Here is a 26,463-nt window from a genome sequence, read left to right on the forward strand (position 1 = left end):
CCACAACTTCGAAATACAGAGCCAGACCCTGTCCCTCCCAGAAGAGCCTGGTTGTTGGAGCTCTCCCCAAGGATATGGGAGATCCAGAGCAGGGACTTGACATCAGTCTCCCACATTCCAGGTGAGTTTCCTGATCACTGGGCTATTGGCCAGGCTGGGGGCTGTCTTTCTGTCTTGTTTTTCATGAAAAAATGTGTAAGGTTTTGGTTTTGTTCAGCATCAGAAGGGAAACAAATGCTGGAACCACACAATTTTTCACAAAACAGAGTTCTTGTTCTGTCACAATCTCAAGGGCAATAGCTCTGTAACAGCGTTGCTGGGCTGGGCTGGCTGAGTCTGCGTGTGTGGCACCTGTCGCTGGCCAAGGGGCTGTTTCCCTTCCTTTTAGATACAGATTTAGCCACAGCGATCTGTCCCTTCATAATCTCCGGCTTGATGACTTCAAGGAACTAAATCTGGGGATGAAAATGAAGGATTTGAAGAAGCTCCATATGGTTCAATAAGTGGCAGCCCAAGTCCTAAATACTGGATGAAATTCAAAGTCCTGAGCTAGATCTTCAAAGCTTTCAGAGGACAGGTGTCACCGATCCTAGCAAGTGCCCGTTCATAGCCACCCCTGCTGTGAGGGGGATCCTGAGCAGAGTCCAGCCACTGTCCCTGTCTCGGGGTCCCTCGGTACTCTCTCAGGGCACAGACCTATCTGGACACTTATTAATTCAACTTACTTCTACCGCAGTACTAGCCCTATTACCAACAATAATAACCTTATCTATTCTAACTGTAACCATCCTCCTCTTACTAACAATCCCAGAACGAGCAGTAGCTATGATTCAAGCGTACATATTTGTCTTACGTCTATGTCTCTATCTACAAGAAAACATCTAATGGCCCACCAAACACATGCCTACCACATAGTAGACCCAAGCCCATGACCACTGACAGGTGCAGCAGCAGCATTACTAATAACTTCCGGTCTCGCCATATGATTCCACTACTTACCATATTCCAGTGATGAGGAGATATTGTACGAGAAGGAATCTTCCAAGGACATCACACCCCTCCAGTACAAAAGGGCTTATGATATGGCATAATCCTGTTCATTACATCAGAAGTATTTTTCTTCATTGGATTCTTCTGAGCTTTTTACCACTCAAGCCTGGCCCCTACGCCAGACCTAGCACTGTTCAGCCTCCTAGCCCCTCTAGGCGCACCACTGACCCTTCAGAGAGCCCAGTGCTAAACACACCCTCTCCCAGAACTCTACAGGTGCAGCCCTTCTGATTTAACTCCCTCAGAGGCTCACAGTAGTTGTGAAGCACTCCACACACACATGGTTTGCACAGTCAAACCCACCTTTATGTTGTTGTATACTTAATCATGTGAAGCACAGGAGAGTTCAGATCATACTAAACAATACATATCTGAAAGCTCAATATCCCTCACTTTCTATCTCACCCTTCCCTTGTGAGCCCCTGGAGAACCATCTGTGTCCAGGAAGGCAGGAAGTCAAGGTGTCCCCTCTTCATGAGAGTAGGGGTCCCTGATGGAGCCTCTTCCCAGATTCTGTGTCTCTGACCTGGTCTCTCCTGCCTCACATTTCCTCTTCCTATCTGGCCCCAGTTCCTGTGTGTTCCTTTATTTTATGCCTCTCCCGGTGACCTACTCTCTTTTGTTTTCCTCCTGGTAACTTCCAGGGCTCCTGCCTTTCCCCCTCATTTCAGAGGGCCAGCTAACTGGATTTCCAGTAAATGCATGTCACCTGTTATCACAGACATTTGCACCTGAATGAGGTCATTGAAATTTAAGCACTTTTTATTGTATCTGTCTAATGCATATGTGCTACAGGGCTTGTCAGCAAACTTGGATTCCCTTACATATAAGCATTCATGACCCAGTGGATTTTCATAATGCAATTTAACAATAGCAATCAGAATTTGCAGATTGTACTGATATAGTCCCAATTCATCACGGCAGGGCCCCAGAACAATAGCAGCTATTAGGAGCAACAAAACTAGGCCAACTCAAAAATGGTCCATAGTTTTTCAACCAAAAATTGGGTTTTCAATTAATTTTTTTTTTGCCAAAAATGTCTGCTTTCTGTGGAAAATTGTGACTTTTTGCTGAATAACCTAATGCTCCCAAAAATGAGAAGTTTTTCATTTCTGTTCTAAAACCAAAAAGTTTCATCCGGACTACATCTCCCATGATACACCAGGGTGTCCCCTCTTGCTGAGCCAGCACACTGCATCATGGGAGTCTATGGCCAAGATACAGCATGTGAAACAGTCCAGCTAAGAAACCTGCCCCTAGAGGAGAATGGGGGCCTGACACACCTTAATTACAACTCCCAAATGGCACCGCCGTGGCATTTCTGAATCAAAACATTTCAGGAAAAAGAATCCAACCAGCTATAAACGAAACTCAAATCAACATGATGAGACCTACAGGAATGAGAGCCAGAGCGTTCTCAGCAGCTGGCCCACAACTATGAATCCCCTTTCCACAAGAGATTGGATTGACAGTAATCATGCTGCCTTTAGGATGAAATAGACTGTTGTTGTCGTTGTGTTGGTCCCAGGATATTACAGAGGTAATATCTTTCATTGGACCAAACAGGAATGAAATGTAAGACTCATCCTGTCACCATAGTTTCCCCACAATAACATCCTCTGCCCACTACAGTAACTAAATCAACTGATGATGGTAGGAGAAAGGAGGGCAGAGACACCCAGGCATCTAGCCAAGCAGCGGCGATGTCAGTATCAAGGCTGTTTACACTTTTTGATGCCTTGATACAATTTTTGTAAGGTGCGTGGATAGAATAGTGATGAGCAAGGGGTAAATGCTGAGACAGATAAAGACCGACACCCCCTCTCCAATGATATTTTGAATCCAGTGGCTGTCCTAAATGGAGAAATATGAACCTCACTCCTAGAAAGCAGACTCTGGAGCAAAGTGCTCTCCAACTTGTTTTCAATCACCTGACTCAGAATCGTTTGTGATTTCAGTTGAAGGTAATGATGTGAGAAATATTTGCAACAAAAACCACATCAGTCTTGCCTGGTTTGGAGTTTTATGACAAATCCGAAAGTCAGAACAGATTTGTCAGAAGGATTCACTGTTTCATAAACCTTTCGAATGAGCTTGGGTGCCGTGTCAAGGAAACATCTAGCCTAATACATGCCCCTACCTCAAGACAGGATTGATTTAGTTGTTCCTAAATTATCTCTGGGAAGATCAAATGCAGAGATGTGCAAAAAGGATAGGCAAAATTCTAGCCACAGGCTGCACATACAGATGCACCTAAGAATCTCAGCAGAGAGGGGGAGTGTAGTATGGCAGGGCTGAGCCCTGATTCTCAACATCCCAAAGAATACAGAAATGCTTCCCTGACTTCTTGTGATTTTAACTTGGCATCTTTTTGTCCTGATCCTTTGTTCCTTACACAGGTCAGTGGGAGTTTGAGGTGCACAAGGAATTCATGTTTTATACATTTTGGGCCAAATTCTGCTGTCAAAACCATGGGTGCACCTTTCACTTGTTCCTATATACCATGGCGGTTGGTGCATTGGCTTCCCCTTCTCCACAGCATCAAAGTCCAGCTTCTTGATGTCCTTACCTTTAAGGCCCTCCCCAAATTTACCCTGATCTTGTCTTTCATTATGTTGCTCCATTTTCCTCTGCACCAATAATGTCACAAGCTCAGCACCCTGTTTGTCTGCTTCTCCCATGATCCTCTTTGTTTTTCCTTCCATGCCACACCACTCCCAGAACTCTTCCTGCTCTGTTCTACAAAGGTCCCACCCTCCCCACATACAAATTCCTCACTAAGACCCACTTTTACAATGAGATCTGAACAATATTTGTTACCTAAAGTGGATGTAAAATGCTATCAAATCAGAATCATAGTGTTTCAGGTGCCGATGTACAATGTGATGGACACAGTTACAGAAAGATGAGAGTGAAATTTATGCACCTCTGCACTTTGCACTGGTGTAAGTGACTACACTAAGCTGAAGGCAAATCAGGACCCTAAGGCTCAATTCTGCCCTAAGTTTCAAAGCTGCATCCCACATTGAATTTCAGTAGGAAGTGAATCTATGTGACTGAGGGCAGAACGGAGCCCTTCAGTGTTCCAGTTCTTAACAGCAAAAGGGACAAACTATAAAAAGAGCATAGGAAAGAAACCAAAACATAAATCGGAGCTTTGTTTAGTCTGGGGAAATATCATTTATAATCACAGATGGGCATCCTGTTGACGTGACATAATCTATTTTAAAATCAGTGTGATCACATGACTGGTTACTAATCTTTTATGTCTGATTAAAAGCTGCCAGTTCATCTGTGTGTGGCTGGTTCCTTTTTTAACTGTAACTTTAGAAAAAATGAACTTACTCCATCCCTGAGATAACGATGTTTACGCTGATAATTCTGAGTGTCTTTAAATGGTTGCTTGTTTTGGTCTTCACTTAAAAGTTAGACTGCCTTAGCTACGGAAGTCAGGGGTGTGAAAAATCCACACCCCTGTCTGACGAAGCTATGGTGACCTAACTCCCAGTGTACATGCAGCTGTGTTGACCGATGAGTTCTTCCATTGACATATTTACTGTCATTCAGGAAGGTGGTGCCAAAGGCTGAAACTACAGCCTGGGGTTATGGCAGCATAGCTACGGTGATGTAGCTATCCTGGTATAGTCTGTATTGTGTGGACACACGCATAGCCCCACCATTATGGAATAGCCTCCCTTCCACATGTTATCAGAGATAGTGTTTACCATTGGGAACGGTTCCATTATTAGTAAGTCTGTTCCTGCTCCTACTGAAGTCAATGGCAAATCTCTCATTTAATATCTGGTGTGGGATCAGGCCTTAAATTAGCATTTCAAATAAGTTATTCTTTATTACATAAGAACATAAAAACGACCATACTGGGTCAGACCAAAGGTCTATCTAGACCAGTATCCTGTCTTCCGACAGTGGCTAATACCAGATGCCCTAGAGGAAATGAACAGAAGAGGTAATATCAGGTGTTCCATCCCCTGTCACCCATTCCCAGCTTCTGGCAACCAGAGGTTGGGAGACCATCCCTGCCCATCCTGGCTAATAGCCATTGATGAACCTATCCTCCATGAACTTTTCTAGTTCTTTGAAATATTAGTTAGCATCTACATCTTGCACTTCCACAGAGTCTTCCAGCCCAGGATCCCAAAACACGTTACTGGTGTGACATAATTATGACTCTCAACAGCCGACGTGGTTGTTAAAGAGGACATAAGGGTCATAGAATCATAGACTTTAAAGTCAGAAGGGACCATTATGATCGTCTAGTCTGACCTGCAGAACTCAGGCCACAGAATCTCACCCACTCATTCCTGTATCAAACCCCTAACCTATGTCTGAGCTACTGAAGTCCTCAAATCATGGTTTAAAGACTTCAAGGTGCAGAGAATCCTCCAGGAAGTGACCCATGCCCCATGCTGTAGAAGAAGGTGAAAACCCCCCAGGGCCTCTGCCAATCTGCCCTGGAGGAAAATTCCTTCCCAACCCCAAATATGGCAATCAGTTAAACCCTGAGCATGTGGGCAAGACTCACCAGCCAGACACCCAGGAAAGAATTCTCTGTAGTAACTCAGATCCCACCCCATCTAACATCCCATCACAGGCCATTGGGCATATTTACTGCTAATGGTCAAAGATCACATCACCCACCACAGGAATGCAGTAGGGTGACCAGACAGCAAGTGTGACAAATCAGGACGGGCATGGGGGGTAATAGGAGCCTATATAAGAAAAAGACCCAAAAATCGGGACTGTCCCTATAAAATTGGGACATCTGGTCACCCTAGGAATGCAGCCACCTCTGAGTTGGAACCCAGAAACTGTCTGACAACATGCAGCAAGGCTGCACAAAAATCTGGTACCTGAAATGAAAGCGGTTACTGTATCCAACATATACTCCCAGGAGCATTTAGAGAAGCAAAACGTAATGGAGTTTAGCTAGGGCACTGGGGTGAACACCCCTTTTCTTATTACAATGACAGTGGTGACGTTTATGATGGTCAGCTATTCAGTTTACATCTCAGCTGAAAGACAGCCCCTCTGCAGCACGGAGCCACGTATCACCCTTGTTCATCTCTCACTCAAAGGGAAGAGCGCCTGCTACCGAATCAAAAACATCACCTCCGTTCTATTCGGTTCTCTGTGGGTTCTAATACTGCTCCCCCACTGGAGTATCCGAGCACCGGAGTGGGTTAACCATTAAGCCATGTGTTTGTTCCCTCATTCTCACTCCCTGGGGAGAAGTGAGCGCTGTGGAGTTCTTGGTTTGGAATTTTATATATTTCTACACGCACACACATGTTGCTATTTGTTTATGATAGAGAAGGCAGGTCTATGTAGCGTGTCTTGCACTGAGAGACAAAGGTGGTCAAGTTTGTGATGGGTCTCAGTTCCTGTGGGAATTCATTCCAGTCTAGGAACGGCCCCCAAGAAGACTGTCTCCTCTACAGGTGATCTTTACCCTCAGTGTTCTTTTCAGATTGCATATTCCTCTCTCTAACCATGTTTAGTTTCTGAGAGCCGATAAGACCACAGTACAGAGTGGTATGGCTGCAAACCAATACATGGATTCAGAAACCAGCAACATGCAAATCAGAGCATATCTTTTACATTAGACAGAAATCTGCTCTGTATATGAGCATATGGCCTGTATTCTGATATCACACCCCTTCAAAACTAAGTCCACTAAAGTAAACGGAGTTGCTCTGGATTTATAGCTATGTAAGTGAGATCAGAATCTGACCTAATATTCCTCTTAGAAACCATCTATTTTCTCCCCCTGTTCAAGCCTTAAAATACATTATCTTATATATCAATAGTGGGAGTCTTGGGGTCACAACTTCAAAGAAGCGGTGATGATTTATAACAGCTGAGGACCTAGACCAAAGAACCAAATTTTGCTCTCACTTGTAAATCCACTGCAGGCAATTGAACTACTTCTGATTTACCCCAACTTTAACGGACAGTATGATCTAGGTCAAGGTACCTGAAAATGAATGTAACATGAACCAGACACACATCTGTGAGACAGATACTATGAATTTACCTTCGAAATCTGCAAAGGGGATTTCTGGTGGTATTCGCAGAATGTTTCAATGTGTCAATATGAGAGGGGCGTTATTATCAGCTAAGAACCTCCAGGAAATAAGCCAAGGTTAAGCAAGTGAAATGGAAAACAAAAAAAAAAAGAGCAGAGGACTCACATTTAATAACTTACTGAGGTCTATATTCACATGCTTATGGGAGCTTGGGAATATGTTAGAGCTGATGACTGCTGAGCAATGAATTCAAGGGCTAGTCTATTGGGAGTATTTTTTTTTCTCAGTGACTTAAACTTCTGTCTGAGTTCTCAGAGTTTTTAGTCAGCTGGCATGTAGCAGAGCTGCGACTTCCCCAAGGAAGCCCTTCCTCAACTTTCACTGGAGGGCTGTCGGGAGAACCTGGGAGACGAACGCTGCAAGCAGAAGGGAAGCCTCCTCCCTCATCCAAACAGCAGGTATGTACAGCAACGAGTTAAACTTTGATGCTGCTGGAAAGCTGAGCCAAACGTTTCTCCGACTGCAGGAGAAAGTGGGGATTCAGTAACGTGGCGCTGCAGCCTTTAAAAAAAATATACCACCGAGGATGAAGGTAAATGAACCAGATTTGTGTTTATGAATGGGCTGAATAACCGATGGGCACGTCCCATACAGCTGTATGGCTAATTCACTGGCGAGCCTATTACAGTGGCTTGGATCATTTAAGTTAAGGAGGCACTGGTAAGTTTTACAACAAAACTATTGGGTTGTTTCCTCCGTGTTTTCATTACTAATGAAAATAGTAGTGAGACTTACTAAAATCTCTGGGACAAGGACAGCATGTTTGCATGGTGCTTGGTACAATTACGGGGCTTCTGCAATATAGGTCCATAAACTAATCCTATAGAAAGTCTCCTGGCTCACAAGACTGGTTTTGAGTGCAGGGAAACGAGCCAGGCATCATGAGTATCCCAGCTCTTGTGCTGACTCACTACCCAGCCTTGGGCAAATCATTTAACCCCTCTGTAAGACGGGGCTAGCAGTATTTCATTTACGTTTAATCACTGCTATTAAAAAGCAACCTTTAAAGTGGTAACCGTCTGCGTAGACGGAAACTGGTAGCTCAGAAGCCACTGTAGACAAACGAAAGGTTTATGCTGACAGTCTCCCCAGGAGGTTATGATTCTTGATTAACATTTGAACAATGCCTTGAAAATATGAATACATCAGTGCCAAATATTCCTTTTTCAAAATCTTCCTTCCTCTTAATCCCGTGCCAGGGTTCACGCGATGCTGCAGAGGCAATGAAAATGCCTATGTATAAAAACCTAAGAAAATACTCTTCGAAGTGTTACTCTAGCCATGTTGGTCCAAGGATATGTGAAAAAGAAGGTGTGTGAGGTGAAGCTGGTCCAATAAAAAGAAATTACCTCACACAACTTCTCTCTCAAAGAAAATACCGTGAGAGCCAAACACTGCAGCCTCATTCATAAAAATACATCTCCTAAACAAAGGTCCAGGTTAATCAAAACAGGAAACATGCTTTTTTTTTTAATTGAAAAAGGGGTTTCAGTTATCTTAATATTATGAAATCTCTCTGTTATTTCCTTACCAGTTCAATTTGTTTTTTAAGCAAAGGGTTATGGCTTAGTGAGTAGATCTAATATTTTGGCTTTTTACCTGAAGAATGACACATTATTCACAAGAGGGTTACTGGACACTGTCCCAGTCAGAGGTAGCTGAAATTAATTTCCTGGTCTCATTTGATCTCCTCTAGGATTACAGAACACATACATCTGCCTGAATTTTTCTTTAAAGATTGAATTCACTTGGAATAATAAATAAATAATAATAATAATACCACCACCTTTGGGCAAAGGTCCATACTCTCTGTATCATCCATCTCTATTGATTATATTCATAGTTATATTTATTACGATAGAGCCACAGGGCCAACCACTGCGCTAGGCACTGTACATACTCAGAGCAGTAGAAGGCCCTGCCCTGAAGACCTCACAATCTAAATAGATAAGACAGACATAGGGAGGGAGAAGGGGTGTAACAAGCTTTTTTTGGTGGTGGGGGAGGTTACTTAGGACGGAACAGCTGAAAGTGAAGAGGATTGGGGAGAGAGGGCAGGAGAGAAGAGGATAAATGGGTGTAGAGCTTCCCATGGGAGATTAGTCCAGTGCTGGGGCAGAGAACAGGGCTAACAGGTCTGTGGTTCTCTCCCCGATTCTCCCCTTGGAGAATCATTTCTTAGCAGACAGACAGTTTTTTCACTTCTCTAAGGTAATGTTCCTGATACTTGAACGGAAAGTGACCCAAAGGAATAGAATCTTCAGGTCTATTTGTTGTTCATGAAAGAGAGGGTCTGACACTGCTCTGTCCAGCTCTGAGCAGAACCCAACCATCTACAGACAGACCCTGCACCGAAAGGACTGCCGAGGGTGCTGCATTAGAGAGCAATTAAACTCATGATGGACAAACTCCAAAGGGCTGGAGGTTTGATTCACATAACCACCCAGAAGTATTAATGTTTCTACCAAACCCTTGGAGATGTGCAACAGATCACTGGAAGTCTCATGAGAACCAGCTTCTGGGATTTTTGCGACTTCCTACTCCGGGTCAATCTGGGAGAAGACCATGAAAATGGCCTTTGAAAGAAAGGAGTATCGGAATACACAACTCTGAGCGATGAACTGCTAAGTTCTAACCCCAGCACTGACACCACATGCCTGATTCTGCTTCCACTGACGTCACTGACAAAACCCAGTTGAGTTCACTGATAGCTGCAGTGATTTGTGCTGTGGCCTTGGGATAATCACGTAGAACACAAGGTCACAGGTGCTCTCAACTTCCATTGACTTCATTGGGATTTGAGGGCTCTCAGCCCCTTATGGGAGTGAGCACTTGATCTTGCTGCCTCAGTTTCCCAATCTGTAAAATGAGGATAATATTTACCTTACATTACTGGGATCCTCAAGATATAACTTACTAATGTCTCTACAGCACTTTAAAGATGTAAATTGCTAAGTGTCATTGCAACCAAATTCCAGAAGAGCAAATATTCCCAAAAATAATGGCAGAGGGAGGGTACCCAAATGTTTCAGAAACTTTAAAACAGGTTGGTTTGAGATCTTTTCTAGGAATAGGCAAATAGCTGAGCAGATTTTATAATCTTTCCCACAATGGTTGGTTCACCTCTGATTATGTCCTACAAGCATGACAGTCGAACCCCGCTACATCCAGTGTGCGGGCAATGTGAATTTTCACTTGCTCAGACATTGTCTTATCTTATGCGCCAATGGTGAAATCCACACACCAGACAGTTCACTGCAGTTTGGGTTGGGAAAGCTCCATTAGTCCACCTTCCAGGATCATTCCAAGAGCTGGTTAAAAACTTTGCTTTAAAACTTTTTTTGTGTGTGTGTGGAAGGGTCAAAAATGCCTTTTCGACAAAAGGGAAACTTTCACGAAAAAAATTTTCTGTTTCTGTAAAATAATTTCAGGTTTTTCTCAAGCCCTCCCACCCCCCATTTTTTTGTTTTTTTTTTATTTGCAAAAAACTAAATAAAATCTGTGTTTGGGGTTTTTCAATAAATACCTGTACAACTTTAATTTGATGGTGATGGGATAAATCATAAAGGGATGATTTAGATGGGGTTGGTCCTGCTTGATCTCCTGAGGTCTCTTCCAACCCTAATCTTCTCTGATTCTATGAAAATGAGAAATATTCATTTTTTGTAAACTTTTTCACAGGAAAAAAATATTTTCCCAAGCAGCCTTAATCATTCCTGATCTAGTCTCTTTTCCAGTCTAGTGCTAAAAGTCACATGGAGTGAGGCTCACACCGCTTCTCTGGGAAGTTGTTTCCACAGCGGAATACGTCTCACTGATAGGAAGTTTTCCAGTTAGCCGTGATTTTCTCTTTTTCTGTTCATTATTCCTAATCATACCCCTGCGTGCCACACTAAATAATCCCTCGCCTCTCTTGGGTGCTTATGCCTTTCCTTCTCAGAGCGCCTTACAAAACACAAACAAAACACCAAAAGCCCTACTCCAAAGAGCTTATTTTTCACCACAGGGAAAATATAGAGCAACATTCAGACATGGGAGGGTTTGGAGACCACAACCGTGAAATCGGCATAGGAAGGAATTTGCAGAAGTGGGGTGTTAAGTAGGAAAAGGCACCTGGAGGACAAGTATTGATCCAACCATACGGGGCAGCATGAAATAATCCATATATGTTAACTCGCGGTAAATCAGAAATCACCATCATATCTTAATGTTAGATGTAAAATCTTCTTTTGAAATGAAAATATTTACTTGAAGGTCAGGCAGGCGGAACAATAAGTGACCACAGAAATCAAACCACTTGTCTAGATGCAGCAGGGCCCACCCCAGCAATCTTTAGTCACCCTTACTCACACGAGTAGTCCCTTTTAAATCTACACCGATACGTCATCTAGGGTGTGTTCTAGCCAACAACGAACTCCCATTTACTTCAGAGTGATATCAGGGCCCTCTGGACAAATCAATCAATAAGCCGATTCGTGTGAGGAAGGATTACTCCAGTGAGTAAGGGTTCCAGGATCAAGGGCTTCACTTGCATCAGTACTGTATCTTCTCATTTATAACCCTGACATCTCAGTTTATTTTGTAAGATAGTGATTCGGGGCCTATCATACGCTCTGTGGCTCCTTTACAGCTCTTTAGGAATGTAACTCACTGACACAAAACCCTAAAGTAAACACGCTGACTGAGCCATACACAGAGTCAAGCAATGACATCTACAAAGAGAAGTCAAATATTGACCTGAGCAAACACGGGGCCCAAACCCAAGAGCCTTGCTCAGTCAAAACCCCTGTATTTCTCAATGTGTGCTTTCCCCCAGAAGCAAACCAGGATGAGTCCCAGAGTAGCTAATTTACTTGTTAACACAGTGGTTGCTAGGACCCAGCAAACAACCAAGAGAGAAGTCAGAAGGGAGACAAGGGACATAATTTAAAGCAGACACTGTCCCAAATAAGGATATTTCCCTTAAAATGTCTCAGTTTCATCTCAGGCTGCAAAGTTACCAGTGAAACCACTTCATGCTCTGAATGGGTGAGAGTGAAAACAAGGGTGATCTAATCTGTGCTATGGCTGACTAATAATCTGTGCTATGGAGAGATGGATAAGATTTATTTTATATCGGAAGGTGGGAATGCAAATAACTGACACATGAAACAAGGTAACTGCAATATATTCACTCTGTTCTTAAAAACAGCAAATGCGATAATCCATGGGGGTACATGGCCTTCTGTGTAGTTAGTGTGCGTCTTACATATGTTAAAGGAACACACATGGCAGCTTTGCTTCTCTTTTATTTAGTTTGGATGAGAAAAAATAGTAATAATAATAGTCTATATTACAGAAATATAATCTTGGGGGAATTGGGAGTTTGTTGGTGTCATTGCTAAATGCAAATGACAACATTTAACCTGTATTAATGTTTACTGTTTAATGCCAAAAAAGAGGATCACTGAGCTTGTGGTTAAGGCAACAGATTGGGACTCAGGAGAGCTGAGTTTAATTCCCAGTTCCTGTATGTCCTTGGGTGAACCATTGACTCTATATGCCTCAGTTTTCCTATCTGTGAAATGGAGATAATGATACTTCTTTTCTCTTGCACTTTGTCTGTCTCATCTGATTAGACATGCTGGCCCAGTTCCTAAGGTTTGGCATGAGGTGGGAGGGGATGAATCTTAGTCTCCAAAATTCATTCATTGTCCAACTGTGGAGCGGGGAGCTGGGATGATACGAAGTCTAGGCGGACAGTTGTAACATTAAAGATGCTTTGAGGCCCCACCCTGTTCCCTCTGAAAACAGTGGGGATTTCACTATAATGGGAGCACGCTGGGACCGCAAATGAAACTGCCTGCATTGCATTGTGGTAACAACAGCTCCCTTTATAGCAAGTTACTGTTTCAGCTGCTCCCAAGTTACTTTGTCAGAGCCACCAGCTCAGATGTAGGGGGTAAGGTTTTGTTGGTGGCTGCAGCACCATGTGGGTTTTCAGCCCACTCTAGCAGACTCCCCACAGAGCCTGTGTTGCCTATGCCTCCTGTACTTATTTACCAGGCAGTGGAGTGAGAAAACAAAGGAGCTGGACTGATGCAAATTACGCAAAGCAGGAGAAAGCTCCTGGCACTTGAACTGAAAGTGATCCAAAGGAATAGAACCTTCAGGTCTATTTGTTGTTCATGAAAGAGAGGATCTGATACCACCCTGTCCACAATTAGCTACCCTGAAGTTGATAGCATCTGTGTGGTCTAGTGGTTAGAGCAGGAGACTAGCAATGGATTCTACTGCACTTGGATACCAATGTGGTAGGCACCTTAGAAATACATAGGATGGATAGTATCAGGGGGTAGCCGTGTTAGTCTGTATCCACAAAAACAACGAGGAGTCTGGTGGCACTTTAAAGACTAACAGATTTATTTGGGTATGAGCTTTCATGGGTAAAAAACCCACTTCTTCAGATGCATCTTTTTTTTTTTGCATCATTTTTTACCCACGAAAGTTTATGGCCAAATAAATCTGTTAGTCTCTAAGGTGCCACCAGACTCCTCATTGTTTTTGTAGGATGGATAGATTCCTTCCTCTTCCACTGATTTACCCAAGGTCCCGCAGCAAGTCACTTAGCGACTCTGTGCCTCTTTCTCCCAGGGGAAGAAGAGCCCAGTCTCCCAGCTTGGTTCAGGGCAGTGATTCATTACAGTTTGTGAAGCACTTTGAGATCTTGAATTTGCAAAGTCCTTTTTAAGTGCAAAATATAATTACTGAAAGCATCCGAGTAAAATTCTTCCGCTAGTTTAATGGATGGAGTCCATCGCAGACAGGAAATACTCAGGGTTGCACTGTTTGGAGCCGGACTTCAGGATACATAGAGAAGTGCCCTATGTTGAGCAGTATCCAGCAGAAATTATTTATTTTATTTTTTTAGCTATGCAAGCTGCCCAAGCAAAGCTCTGAGTGCCTTGCCATTATTTAAAGATCACAAATCATAAATATGCACGTCAGACTTTCTTCCCCTTTCAGGTCCAACTAACTAATACCGTGTGAGCCCCCAAACAGTCCCCTCTCCCCCTCGACTCTTACTCCAAAACGACCCCACGGAAGAGTCCTGCAGCATGTTCTGAAGGTCAACAAATTTGGGCTCCTTTGAACTGAGCGGGGAGAATTCATGGAGAGCACTCTGCCAGCAGCTAGTGTACAGCACCCGCCATTGGCGGGTTTGGGAGCACTTTGCTAACAGTAGTGAAAAGGCTTCACGACACCTGCTGGAATACTGTCCCTATTTTAGAGATCGGGAGACTGAGGCACCGAGGACATTAAGAGCCTTTGATCAGAGTGCAGTGTTCAAGCCTAAAATAAAACCCACCAGTATCACAGCTCCCAGATTTCCATCCCAGACTCAGCTGGAATGAGGAAAACGTGCTCTAAAAACAAAGCAAGCCAGAAGTGGCCTGACCTTCCCAGGATCTGTTTCCTGGAGCCATCCTTGCTGTTTGCTCATGTTGTGAGGGACGTGCAAAATTACACTCACAGGAAGCCTAGGGACTGGTATAAAAAATCAAGCCAAACTATGGGGCAATGCTGTGGCAAAGAGAACAAGCAAACAGAACTGTGACTGGCACGTTCAAAAGGGAAGTGATTGGTACTGGCTGGGGGCTGGAGCCCAAAAGAGGATTTCTGACAGAGTTAGCTAGAATTTCCACAGGGAGCTCACAGGTCCCACATCTTAGTGCAGCGGTTCTCAAGCAAGGGTCCGCGGCCCCTCGCGGGACCATGGGACCACACGGCTGAAACCTGGTGCCCCAAGCCCTGGTGCCCCTGGGGGGCTGAAACCAGGAGCAGAGCCACAGGGCTGAAGCCTGGTGCCCTGAGCCCCAGCACTCTCTGTGGGACTAAAGCCCTGAGGCACTAGCACCCCCACGGGTCTAAAGCCTTGAATCCTAACGCACCCCCCACCCCCGCAGGGCTGAAGCTAAAATCCCTGAACCCACCCCCGCTGGCCCTGGAGTTTTTATAGCACGGGGGTGGCACCTCAAAAAGAAAAGTTTGAGAACCCCTGTCCTAGTGCACCTGTTTGCACCACTCTGCGTCTGGCAACCAGAGCCACTTTGCACTGATGCACCAAAGACAGTTTGCCTGTTAGCTAATATATCCTTTAAACCAGGGGTCGGCAACCTCTGGCACACGGCTCGCAAGGGTAAGCACCCTGGCGGGCCGGACCAGTTTGTTTACCTGCCGCATCTGCAGGTTCGGCCGATCGCGGCTCCCACTGGCTCCAGGCACATTGGAAAGTTGGCGCCTGTAGCTCCAGCCCCGGAGTCGGTGCCTGTACATGGAGCTGCATATTAACTTCTGAAGAGCCGCATGTGGCTCCAGAGCCGCAGGCTGGCCACCCCTGCTCTAAGATATGCAGCACAATGGACAAGCCATAGAAATGTTCAGTCTTAGAGCTTTCCTGCCATCTCTCCTACTGCATAATGCTCCCTTCGCTGCCAGACTGGGCCAGAGGGCTTTGCTACTCTATTCTGCATGCAAGTCCCTGTGCCAGTCGCTGGTGTGGACCCTGCTGTCCGGTGGCTGCATGGACTTAACACCAGGTTTAGCTTGAATCCATCTTTGCTTTTCCCTACAGAGACATGAAACTGTATCTTTTACTCTTCCTGGCAGCGAACGGAGGGATCTCAAGCCATCGGCCCTTGGAAGAGTCGTCCTGTGAAATGGTAAGAGATTCCCCAAGGAGGAGCCATCTCCTCTTTCACGTCTCTCCTTAATTATTATTAGTAGCATTCTAGTAGCACTCGGAGGCCCTAAATGAGACTGGGACCCCGATGATACAGGTGCTGCACAAACATCTAGTAACTGACAGTCTCTGCTGCAAAGAGCATACAGTCTAAGGGTCTGTCTGCACAGCAGCTGGGAGATGTGATTCCCAGCTTGGGTAGAAGTACATGTGCTACTTCTGCTCAAGCTAGTGGGCTAAAAATCGCAATGGGGCTGAGGGGCCCGGGCTAGCCCCCCATGTGCAATCCTGTGCTGTTGCCCATGCCTCCACGGCCCCACTGCTCTTTTTTAGCGCACTAGCTCATGTAAAGCCAACAGACCCCGGCTGTCAGAGGGCAGGATTGAACCTGGGACCTCGGGAGCTAAATGCATGAGCCGCTACAGCATGAGCTAAAAGCCACCTGTAGCTGTTGCAGTCTCATTATTCTCTAAGTGGTCTCAGTGCCACCAGCCGGGGACAGACCACCACCCCCAGGAGGTTTGTGGGTGACACTCGCACAGAGCCAGCACACGTATCTCTAGCGGAACTGGAATGACACCTCTCAACTGCTGTGCAGACAGACCTTACGTGGGCAAGACAAGCATAAGGTGGGAGAAAGGAAAGATTATTATCCACATGTTATTGCTAGGGAACAGAGGCACAGAAATATGAATGGACTTGCCCAGAGTCACACAGGATGACTGTGGCAGAGCCAGGAAGAGATCCCATATCTCCTGAGTCCCAGTCCAGTGCCTTACGCACAAGGCGATCCTATCTTAAAAAAGGAACTTCTTCTGTGACATGAACAAACCCCACCGCTCCCTCTATAGTGACCGTGATCCCCATTCTCCCCTCACTTACACTGGTTTAACACAGACTTCAGTGGAGTCGTTCCTGATTTATGCTGGGTGTGAGGTCAGAATCAGGCCCACTTAGAGACAAAACCTCTGTCTCCAAAGTACGATTTGTCCCACAGATTTTTTTTTTAAACACCTTATACCAGAATGTAAATGTTATTCACAGATGAACTGGTTCTCCTCTCCCTCCTTCCCTTTATCCAGATACAGCTGACAGTAAAGGGGAGTTTAAAAATACTCATCTACTTCTTTAAACGTTGAAGCTGTTCGGCATAAATCCCTGAGCATTTCCAAAATAGGGAAAAGAATAATTTGCTGGCTGTGCAGATCTCCCTTATGGGACTCATTCCTTTCCTGCTGTACTAATGCACTTCCTGAATTCAGGGAAATTAGGGTCTAGCGTACAAAAAGAACTTGGGAAGGTAGCTGGATCTCTCACTTATTGGCTGGAGAGGAAGAAATGATGAAACCACTGTAAACATGACACTTTCGGTCCCAGGCATCCCAGACATGCGAACTCAGGATGACACACACCGTAAATCTAATAAGGGCTTACTCCCTGCCCTTGTTTTGATGGGTCAAAGCTCAAGCTGATTCCTTGAGAAGTAAATATTGGCTGATTTCCGCAACCCCACTGTAAACTGCATTCAGCTGCACAGGCAAAGGAAGAGTCCAAAAAAGTTTTGAGCTGTTTAGTGCAACTGGGATACGTTCGATGCTGACAAAATACGCTGTAGTCACAGAGCCAGGTTCTCATCTAGTGTCAATCGACACCGCACCATTAATCTCAATGGAGTTATACTGGTCTGCATTGGCTGAGAATCTGGCCCAGTGAGATAAGACAGGGTGCAAATCCTAACACAGTTCAGCCCAGCTTAATTTCGATAGCGAGATCAATTGGCATTCCCTGTTATTTCACAATGGGATGTTTCACTGCAATGGCATTGTTTCACGCATCGCTCTTCCTGTGATGACAGCTTTAGACTAGAGGAAGGCCAGAGCTGGAATCTTTTATCCAGCCCATCCTGAAGACTGATGGTTCATAAAACTGGACCCAGCTCTGAATCACGACTGGTTTTAGTTTGGCAACATCACAACCCGGTGAACGAGGTTTTTCAAAATCAACCCCCCCAAATCCCCTCTTTGGCCATTGCAGAGAAGAACCAAAGGGCCAGATTCTCAGCTGCTGCAACTCAGCACCAATATACACAAGCTGAGGATCTAGCCCAAAGCCTTGTGTTCAAACACCCAAACATTGGTGTTTAGGATGCGATGGGACCTAGAGCCAAACCACCTTGGTTTTAGTTTTGGTAAAGAGCGGGTGGCTGCTGGCTCCATCCCCAAAAATTATCAGCTAGAGTTGAGTGGCAGAGTTTGATTCTGAATCCAAACTTCCCCACACTTCAGAGCTGTTGGGCCAATTTTTATCTAATAACCTCCTTTTCTATGGGGAGCAGATGCTGAAAGCAGCAAGAGGCTTTCCCACTCTTAGCACGGCAGGCCACTGTACTGTAATACGAACAGCTGCCAGAGCTGAGGAGGAGGGAATGCGAGCCCAGAAGAGGACAGCTTTGCTAAGGCTCATGCAGGTGGCTCGCGAGTTTAACAAAAGCCTGCGGGGGTAGGAAAAGCGAGGGTATGAGGAGAACTGATGCTCTGTACTCACTCCTACACACAGATTTCCCCCCTTCCATTGCACCTTTTCTGTGTCGCCGTGAAGAGAAATGTGGGCGCAGCAGGGGCAGGATCCCTCAAGGGCTGAGGGAAGGGGCCGGGAGAGCAGAGATAGAGGCGGGGGGGGGGAAAGGACAGGAGGTACAGAGAAGGGGCGCAGATGAAGGAGTGATCGAGAGGGAAAAGTGAAATCTACAGAGCAGCAGAACCATGGCAGGTGTGGACATGATCATCAGTCCGGTTTAGGGGCTGCAGGGTTTACACACTGGACTAACGGCACAATCCTGAAAGGTACTGAGCAGTCTGGGCCTGACCCAGTTCCCACTGCAGTTAATGGAAAGGCTCCCCTTGATGTCAAAGTGAATTGGATCAGGCCTTCGTTGTGGTGGTGAGTGCTGCATTGGGAGCGGAGGGTGCTCAGCTCTTGACAGGATCAGGCCCTAAGTGAGGGAAGGAGTTTGTCATTTCTTGGGCTGATGCAAATGCTGCTTCTTTCTGGCTCCTGAGTGTTCTTCTTCCCACTCCCAACCTCTTCCTTAGCTGACTGAATAGGCCTCCTCCCTGCCCCCCCTGCGAGATTCGTTGGGCCTCTGGTCACCTTTCAGCTCAAGTGAGCCACTCGGAAGTCTTGGTGGGAAGGCGCTAATGGCTCAGAGGAGCCAGGATGGAACTCCTTTTCCCCTTAGTGGGGACTTAGCTGCTCTGGGTGGATTTGGGGTTCAAATTTCAAGATGCAGGTCACTTGGGAGCTCTCAGAGAGCTTTGCCACGAGGGGAGCACCACGCAGCAGACTGGGCGTAGCTGGAGTCCAGCTCTGGCTGAGAGGTTTCATTTGTCTGGCATATTTATGACAAGCCGCACATCCGGCAATGTGCACTCTCCATTACTCACATGCGCAAGTGATTCACAAAACACTGGATGTTACCCAGATTCTCGTAAACATCCCTGAGGCTTATTACTCCCCCCCCCCCCGGCTTGTGTGAAACAGATGTTTGGAGGAGAGTCTTTTGTTGTAACTTCTGAAGAGCTAACCCACAGCCTTGCTTCATGACGGTTAGCTCCTAGTTCTCCGTATAAGAATAATTAGAGGGATTCAGCAAGTAGTTTGACCCAGAGGATCCCATGGCCTATGTGAATAGATAGATACCTATTCGCATAGCGTAGATGCTTACTAAGCATTTTGGACTCTGCTCCAATCTTGCTGCTGGATGTTAATTTTAACAGCGCAATGTGTGCGCCTTACACCAGGCCTTTTAGCCCAATGCTCCCACAATTCCTTGCAAACTATGGCTCATAATTTGGATGCATACTTGAAGCTCCCTATCAGCTGCATTCAGACCCACACATCCACGAGAAGAAATTTACTTTGATGTATGGGTATTAATTTACCAGCTGCGTTAAAGCATCTCTTAAAAGGCCACACCCTTTGCACGTCAGTTTCACCCTGAGCTGTACCAGTGAGAGCTGCAGCATGTGTGAATCCCCCACCCCGTGCCATTTCCCTGCTGCATTCCTTCTGTTCCACATGGAACAGTGCGCACAGCACTGCTCGCCGGGCCAAAAGAAAGAAGCTGTTGCCTTGGAGAAAGTATAAACATAGATGGACAGAGGTCTGGATAAGCTGGAGGGAGTTTGAGGTGAGCTGTAGAAATGATTTGGGAGCGGAGGCACTGATTGAAAGATGTATTGCTTAGCTAAACAATGGTTACGGGGAGATGTGATCACAGTCTGCAAATATTTGAAGGGTGTAAAAAACAAGAAGAGGGATTGTTTATTTAGGGCTGGATTCCAATATACTTCCTCTCAATGAGTAGTACCTTACTGTGAGTAATCCCACTGAAGTCAATGGAGCTAATTTGGGAGTATTATTAATTTAATTATTTGTAATAGCTATTAATACTTATTTAAACTTTAATTATTAATAATACTTATTAATTTAAGGCAAAGTGGCAGAATCTAGTTTATTATGAGGTACAATGGAGTCGGGATGAAGTTATGCCAGGGAAGTTTAGGATGAATAAATATCAGGAAAAAGTGTTTGAGTGCAAGGTCTAATAGACAATGGAATAGTCTCAAGGGAAGTGATTGGACCCATCACTCAGGACTTTTAAAACTAGACTGGATGAAAGGTACAAAGTGGACTAATCCTGTGCTGGCAAGAGGATCATAGAATCATAGATTCTTTATGATGGGCTAGATGATCTAATGGAGCCTCTCCAGCTTGAATTTTTATGATGCCAGATCTCAAAAATCAAAGGACCCAATTCTCTTCTCTCTTAGGGCTAATCTATGTGGGGGAATTTACTGACATAATTATACCGATACAATGATACTGCTGTAGTTATACTAGTATAACGCCCTACATGGGAACTCTTATTGCAGTATAAGGCAGGAATATCTCAAATGAAATGAAATGAAAACCCACCCTACGTTGTGAAGAAATTCAGGTTTCTGATCGCCTGAATAGAGAACAGCATAGTACGACCAATCTCCAAGAAAAGGAATATAATCAGATTCCGAATATTATGTTATCTTTATACTCGATGAAAAACCATTGAGCATCCCATAGGTGGTAACCAGGACTCCCTGTTCTCTTTCTTTTCTGCAGGTAAAGATGAAGGCATTTTGTCATGGCAAAGAGCTTCACCAAATCCCTCCAGAGCTCCATCCAAACATAAATAAAATAGATTTGTCTGGAAATCAGATTAAAAATATCTCTGAGAAACCACTGACATTTTACACCTCGCTCCAGCATTTGGATTTAAGATCCAACCAAATAAGCTTCATTGAGCCCGGAGTCTTCACATACATGACAAGCCTGGTGGAGGTCATTTTAGCCAATAACCAGCTAGATGAGTTGGCTCAGCATAGGACACCAGGAGTTGGACTTTTACCAGAGATCAGAACACTGGACTTGTCCCACAACAGACTTTACAATGGAATGGCTGAGTATTTTATACACAAAGCACCATCACTTCAGTATCTTTCCTTGGCAGAAAACAGCATTACCGTGATATTGCACAGGATGTTTCAGGGGTCTCCAGCTCTTGTTGAGGTTGACCTCCACAGTAATATCATCATGGACATAGAAGAAGGTGCCTTTGAAACTCTGGTGCATCTCACCAAGCTCAATCTCTCCATGAACTCGATCACTTGCATCTCAGATTTCAGCCTCAGACAACTCCAGATACTCGACCTCAGTAGGAACAGCATTGAGACTTTTCATGCCACAGAGTCAAAGGAAGAGTATAACCTGAGGTGGCTGGATCTGAGTGAGAACAAGCTACTGCGCTTCCCGGTTTTCCCCCAGGTGAACAAGCTGGCGTATCTGAATTTATCTAAGAATTTAATGCAGTTTACTGCTGACTCTGCTCACGATGAGGTGAACTACATGGAAAGGGACTGGCTGGAAGCTCCTTTTCATCTTCTGGATCAGAAGCAAAATACAAACACAAGTTCTCTGTATCTATCCCAGCTTTTATATTTAGACTTAAGTTATAATGAGATCAAATCCATCCCAAATGAGTTCTTTGAGTCAATGTCCTCGCTTCGGTTTCTTAATCTCAGTAAAAATTGCCTCCAGACGTTTGCCGTGAATTATGACAGTGCATTGATCTCACTATCCATCCTTGATTTAAGCTTCAATGCTTTGCAGAATCTCTTACTAGATGCCAGCACATTGACTAATTTACAGGAGCTCTACATTCAAAACAATCATCTCCAGGCCCTGCAATTTGATATCTTTGCGAGCCTTCCCAGCATCAAATTGCTCAATCTCCAGAGTAATAATATTAGCTTTTGCAGCATGTATTCCGGATTAGCTAAACAAAGGCTTACTGGCGAGGAGAATGGTTGTGTATCATTTGTTGACTTCCCTGCTCTTAGGTACTTATACTTGGCTGACAACATGTTGAAGAACTTACCAGTGTATGCTTTTTACAAGACTTCACTAATTCTCCTGGAGCTCTCCATGAACCAAGGACTGAAAATAGAGGCTAAAGCATTATCAGGACTTGAGACATCTCTTGAGTATTTGAATTTACATGGCAATGGCATGACAGTTTTAAATATTGACTTGCCTCGTTTTCATCACCTTAAACATTTAAACCTGTCTGAAAATCAACTGAGCTGGTTACCCAAGTGGGGTAGTGATGCTTCGTTGGAAGTTCTGGATCTACGGAAAAACAGTTTTAGTAATCTACAGAGCAGTAACATTTTAGCATTAGAAAACTCTCTTAAAAACTTATATCTTGCTGGGAACCCACTCAGCTGCTGTGGAAATGTCTGGCTCTCATCTATGATCCAGAATAAAAATGTAGCGATCCCTGGTGTAGAGCAGATAACATGCCAGTACTCTAAGAGCTTTGGGTACCAAGAAGAAATGTATATTAGCAACATAAGACCAGAAGTCTGTGAAAAAGAGGATCTAAAGAAAATTAACTTGCTTATTATACTAACGGTTGCATTAATTTTATCAGTGATCATCATTGGACTGGGTTCATTTTGTTGCTTCCGCAGACAAAAGTTTAGCCAGCAATTTAAAGCATAGCACACGCACTAACTTAATGAGAAATAAAATCAGGTGCTACACTGAAAACATGTAGAAATGAAGGGTCAAATTCTTGGCTTTGATTTAACTGTGGATTTTAGGCCAGCATTTAATCTGCTCTCAGTTGCACCAGCATCATTGGTTGGGGTTGCAGCCACAAACTAACCAAGAAGAGAATTTGTCATATTTTGCACTTGTTCCATACTCATGCAGAACTGTGAAACCTTGCTCATCGGAAGCTGAGAATCACATAAAACTGCTAGTTTAGGGTTTGTGGAACTTAAACCAGCCAAAACTCTTTTGGGCACCACAGACTTTTCACTGAAATGCTAAGCCAGCTTTTTGGTGCCTCTGGATAGGGAGAATCCCCTCACTCCCCATGCCAAGGCTGCGTATCATGGTTTAATGGTCATTTGTGTACCAACACTTGGGGATCTCATCACAGCTGACAGGCAGGATGACTCCTCGTGCACCTTTGCAAAACTTCCCAAACCCACATGCTTCAGTGAAACCCATCTCTTTGATTTTGGGTTTTGCTTGGTCATAACCGGTTTGAGGCAGTTCAACTCTTAAAGCTAAACTCAAGGGAAGTGAATGCACATGACCCAGGACCAGTGAAAAACAAAGTCTGACCCTTCTCCCTTTGAAGTCAATTGCAAATCTCCCACTCATTCCAATGTGAACAGGATTAGACTAGTGATCTCAAAAACTATAACTTCACACAGATTTATGGAGCTCATGACAGCTGCCTAAGCAATACGGTTGTTTGTGAGGATCAAACCAAGGATCTTCAGTACCAAAACCACAGGTGTCTAACACTTGTGTTAAAGGAGATCTCAGTTAGTTAGTAGCAGGCTGTTACATTCAACGGGACTAGCTACTACTGGGAGACATGATTACGCACATGAAGCTCAGTGTATTATGCCTATATGACAATATGTGATAGACATTTGCACTGAGTAACACAGTTCAGCTCAGAGAGGAGGAATGTCTCCACAGTGTGCAATATATATTTATCTGGTTTTAATGTGAAGAAATTCATTTCTTTGGCAAACACATTATTTAAAAAAAAATCTCCCTTAGAGAATGAATTTCAACCAGTAAATATTAGACCTAAATGTTTATTTGTTTAAAAACAGCAATTTAACACACACTGCATACAGTTAGATTTCAATGCATGAAGTATATTAAAAAAGTATAAAATAAAATAATTATCCTCCACTAATTGTCCTAGAAGAAATTTTTTTTTAAATCTCAGGTGTATAAAGGTCCATGGATGGCTTTGCCAATTAACTTCATAGGCCCTTTGCCAAGGACTCAAAAAGGCAACCAATACCTCTTGGTGGTTGTCAATCCTTTTTCAAAGTGGGTAAAGGCATTTCCTCTACAGGCCAATACTGCAAAAGCCACAGCAAGGATCCAATTAAAGCAAGTCTTCTTTCAATGGGAATCACATTTTACTGGTCAGTTCTTTGTGAACTGCTTTAAATTAATGGAAGTCCTGCAAAAACTACACATGCCATACAAACCACAGTCATCTAGGATGGTGAAACAAACCAGTCGAACTCTAAAAGTAATGTTTAAAAAACTGGTTAATGCCAATAGGCATAACTGGAACACTCTCATACCTCCAATTCGAATGGCACTGAAAGCAACACCGGCTGCGTCTACTAATAAAACATCCTTTAAGGTAATGACAGGCCAAAACATGCAACTACCAGAACATTTAATTTGGCACACTAGTGGCACTCAATTAAAAAAAAATCAAGATAAATGCCTACCTGCAAAATCGTTTAAATCAGGTCCACTTGCAGAAAGCTGCTAAATTGGAAAAATCCAAACAAAAGGCAATGGCCTACTTTAACAAAACAAACAAACAAAAATACTTAAAAGGTTGAAAAAACAAGTAATGCTGTTATCTTACAAAGCACCAAAGCAAAGTGTGGAGGAAGTAAATAAGGAAGTGTTATTCACACCTTCTCATAATACAAGATATAAGAACTAGGGGTCACCAAATGAAATTAATAGGCAGCGGGTTTAAAACAAACAAAAGGAAGTATTTCTTCACACAACACACAGTCAACCTGCGGAACTTCTTGCCAGACTATGTTGTAAAGGCCAAGACTATAACAGGGTTAAAAAAAGAACTAGATACATTCATGGAGGACAGGTCCATCCATGGCTATTAGCCAGAATGGGCAGGGAGGGTGTCCCTAGCCTCTGTTTGCCAGAAGCTGGGAATGGGCGACAGGGGGTGGATCACTTGATGATTACCTGTTCTGTTCATTCCCTCTGCCGCACCTGGCATTGGCCACTGTCAGAAGACAGGATACTGGGCTAGATGGACCTTTGATCTGACCCAATATGACCGTTTTTATGTTCTTCTGAATCCAGGGCAAAAACTCCCTAATCAACAAGGCAGAATTTCCTAGTCATGTAACATGTTTAATACTAGTGCCTGAATCCTAGAAGACCATCTTCACTTGTACCCTACATTGTAGCTTGAGTCGGGCACCTTCCTCTGAAGAAGAGAAGAAAATCCAAATATCCCTAATGTAAATCAAAGGTGGGATTTTCAAAGGCCTGCAGCATTGGCCTAACCCAGCTCCCACGAAAATCAACAGAAGTTTTACTATTGATTTAAATCTGCACTGCTCCTTTTTAGGCCAACACTGACGCTTTTGAAACTGTTCGATTTTTAAGGCCTGATTCTGATCTCACACCAGATTTACACTATGGCTGAGGTCACTAACACCTGATTTACACCTGTGTCCGTGAGAGGGGAGGGTAGAGAACAGAAGAGTTTTTCTAAAGCCATGTCTACACTACCACTTGTCAGCAAAAGGTCTATCGCTCAGGGGTGTGGGGAAAAAAACCACTCCCGTGAGAGACATAAGTTACTCCAGCATACATGGTAGTGTGCACAGCGCCATGTTGGTGGGAGAGCTTCTCCCGCCAACACAGCTACTGCCGCTCGTTGGGGATGGTTTAATTATATTGACAGGAGAGCTCTCTCCCATCTGCATAGAGCAGCTACATGGGAGAACTTGCAGTGGCACAGCTGCATCAGTACAGTTGTGCCACTGTAAACTTTCTAGTGTAGACATACATAGCCTGGGGCTATGTCTACACTGGCAATTGCACAGCAAATCTTTTGTCGTTCAGAGGTGTTAACCCTTCCCCCCAAAAGACAAAAGTTTTGCCGCGGAAAGTGCCAGTGTGAACAGCGCTTTGTCGGCAGAAGCGCTCTCCTGCCGACAATGCGAACGCCGCTCGTTGGGGGTGGAAGTATTTTGTCGGCAAATGAGCCAACAAACAGCGGCTACGCTGCCCAACTTCTAGTGACACGGCTGTGTCACTAAAAGCTGGGTAGTATAGACAAAGCCTAAGTGTAGAAGAATACACCACGTCTCAGATCCTTGTTCACAAGCCCTGTTGACTCCCCCAAAAAAGTATGGGATCATGAAGAAAGAATTAGGTCCT

At 44.3% G+C, this 26,463-nt stretch overlaps 1 protein-coding gene across 2 annotated transcripts; it reads left to right on the forward strand.

The window, feature by feature from the left end:
• On the forward strand, window positions 1–25,023 carry LOC123375042 (transforming growth factor beta activator LRRC32-like). Of its 2 annotated transcripts, XM_045025606.1 has the most exons (4): window positions 1–121; window positions 7,413–7,555; window positions 15,772–15,859; window positions 21,040–25,023. In XM_045025606.1, exons 3-4 carry the CDS (start codon window positions 15,776–15,778, stop codon window positions 22,978–22,980), a joined length of 2,025 nt encoding a protein of 674 aa, XP_044881541.1. In that variant the 5' UTR covers window positions 1–121; window positions 7,413–7,555; window positions 15,772–15,775; the 3' UTR covers window positions 22,981–25,023. The 2 variants fall into 2 exon arrangements, with proteins under 2 accessions (XP_044881541.1, XP_044881551.1); XM_045025616.1 differs by lacking the exons at window positions 1–121; window positions 7,413–7,555 and adding an exon at window positions 7,730–7,817.
• Window positions 25,024–26,463: the final 1,440 nt, after the last annotated feature.

The sequence above is a fragment of the Mauremys mutica genome, chromosome 1, assembly GCF_020497125.1.
Source record: "Mauremys mutica isolate MM-2020 ecotype Southern chromosome 1, ASM2049712v1, whole genome shotgun sequence".
In the NCBI taxonomy this organism is placed as follows: domain Eukaryota; kingdom Metazoa; phylum Chordata; order Testudines; family Geoemydidae; genus Mauremys; species Mauremys mutica.

What these genes read in the sequence shown, in the direction of transcription:
- LOC123375042 (XM_045025606.1), top strand. Translation starts at nt 15,776, where the DNA reads ATGAAACTGTATCTTTTACTCTTCCTGGCAGCGAACGGAGGGATCTCA. An exon ending in AAGAGTCGTCCTGTGAAATG is followed by an intron (nt 15,860 to 21,039) that starts GTAAGAGATTCC and finishes TCTTTTCTGCAG; the next exon opens with GTAAAGATGAAGGCATTTTG.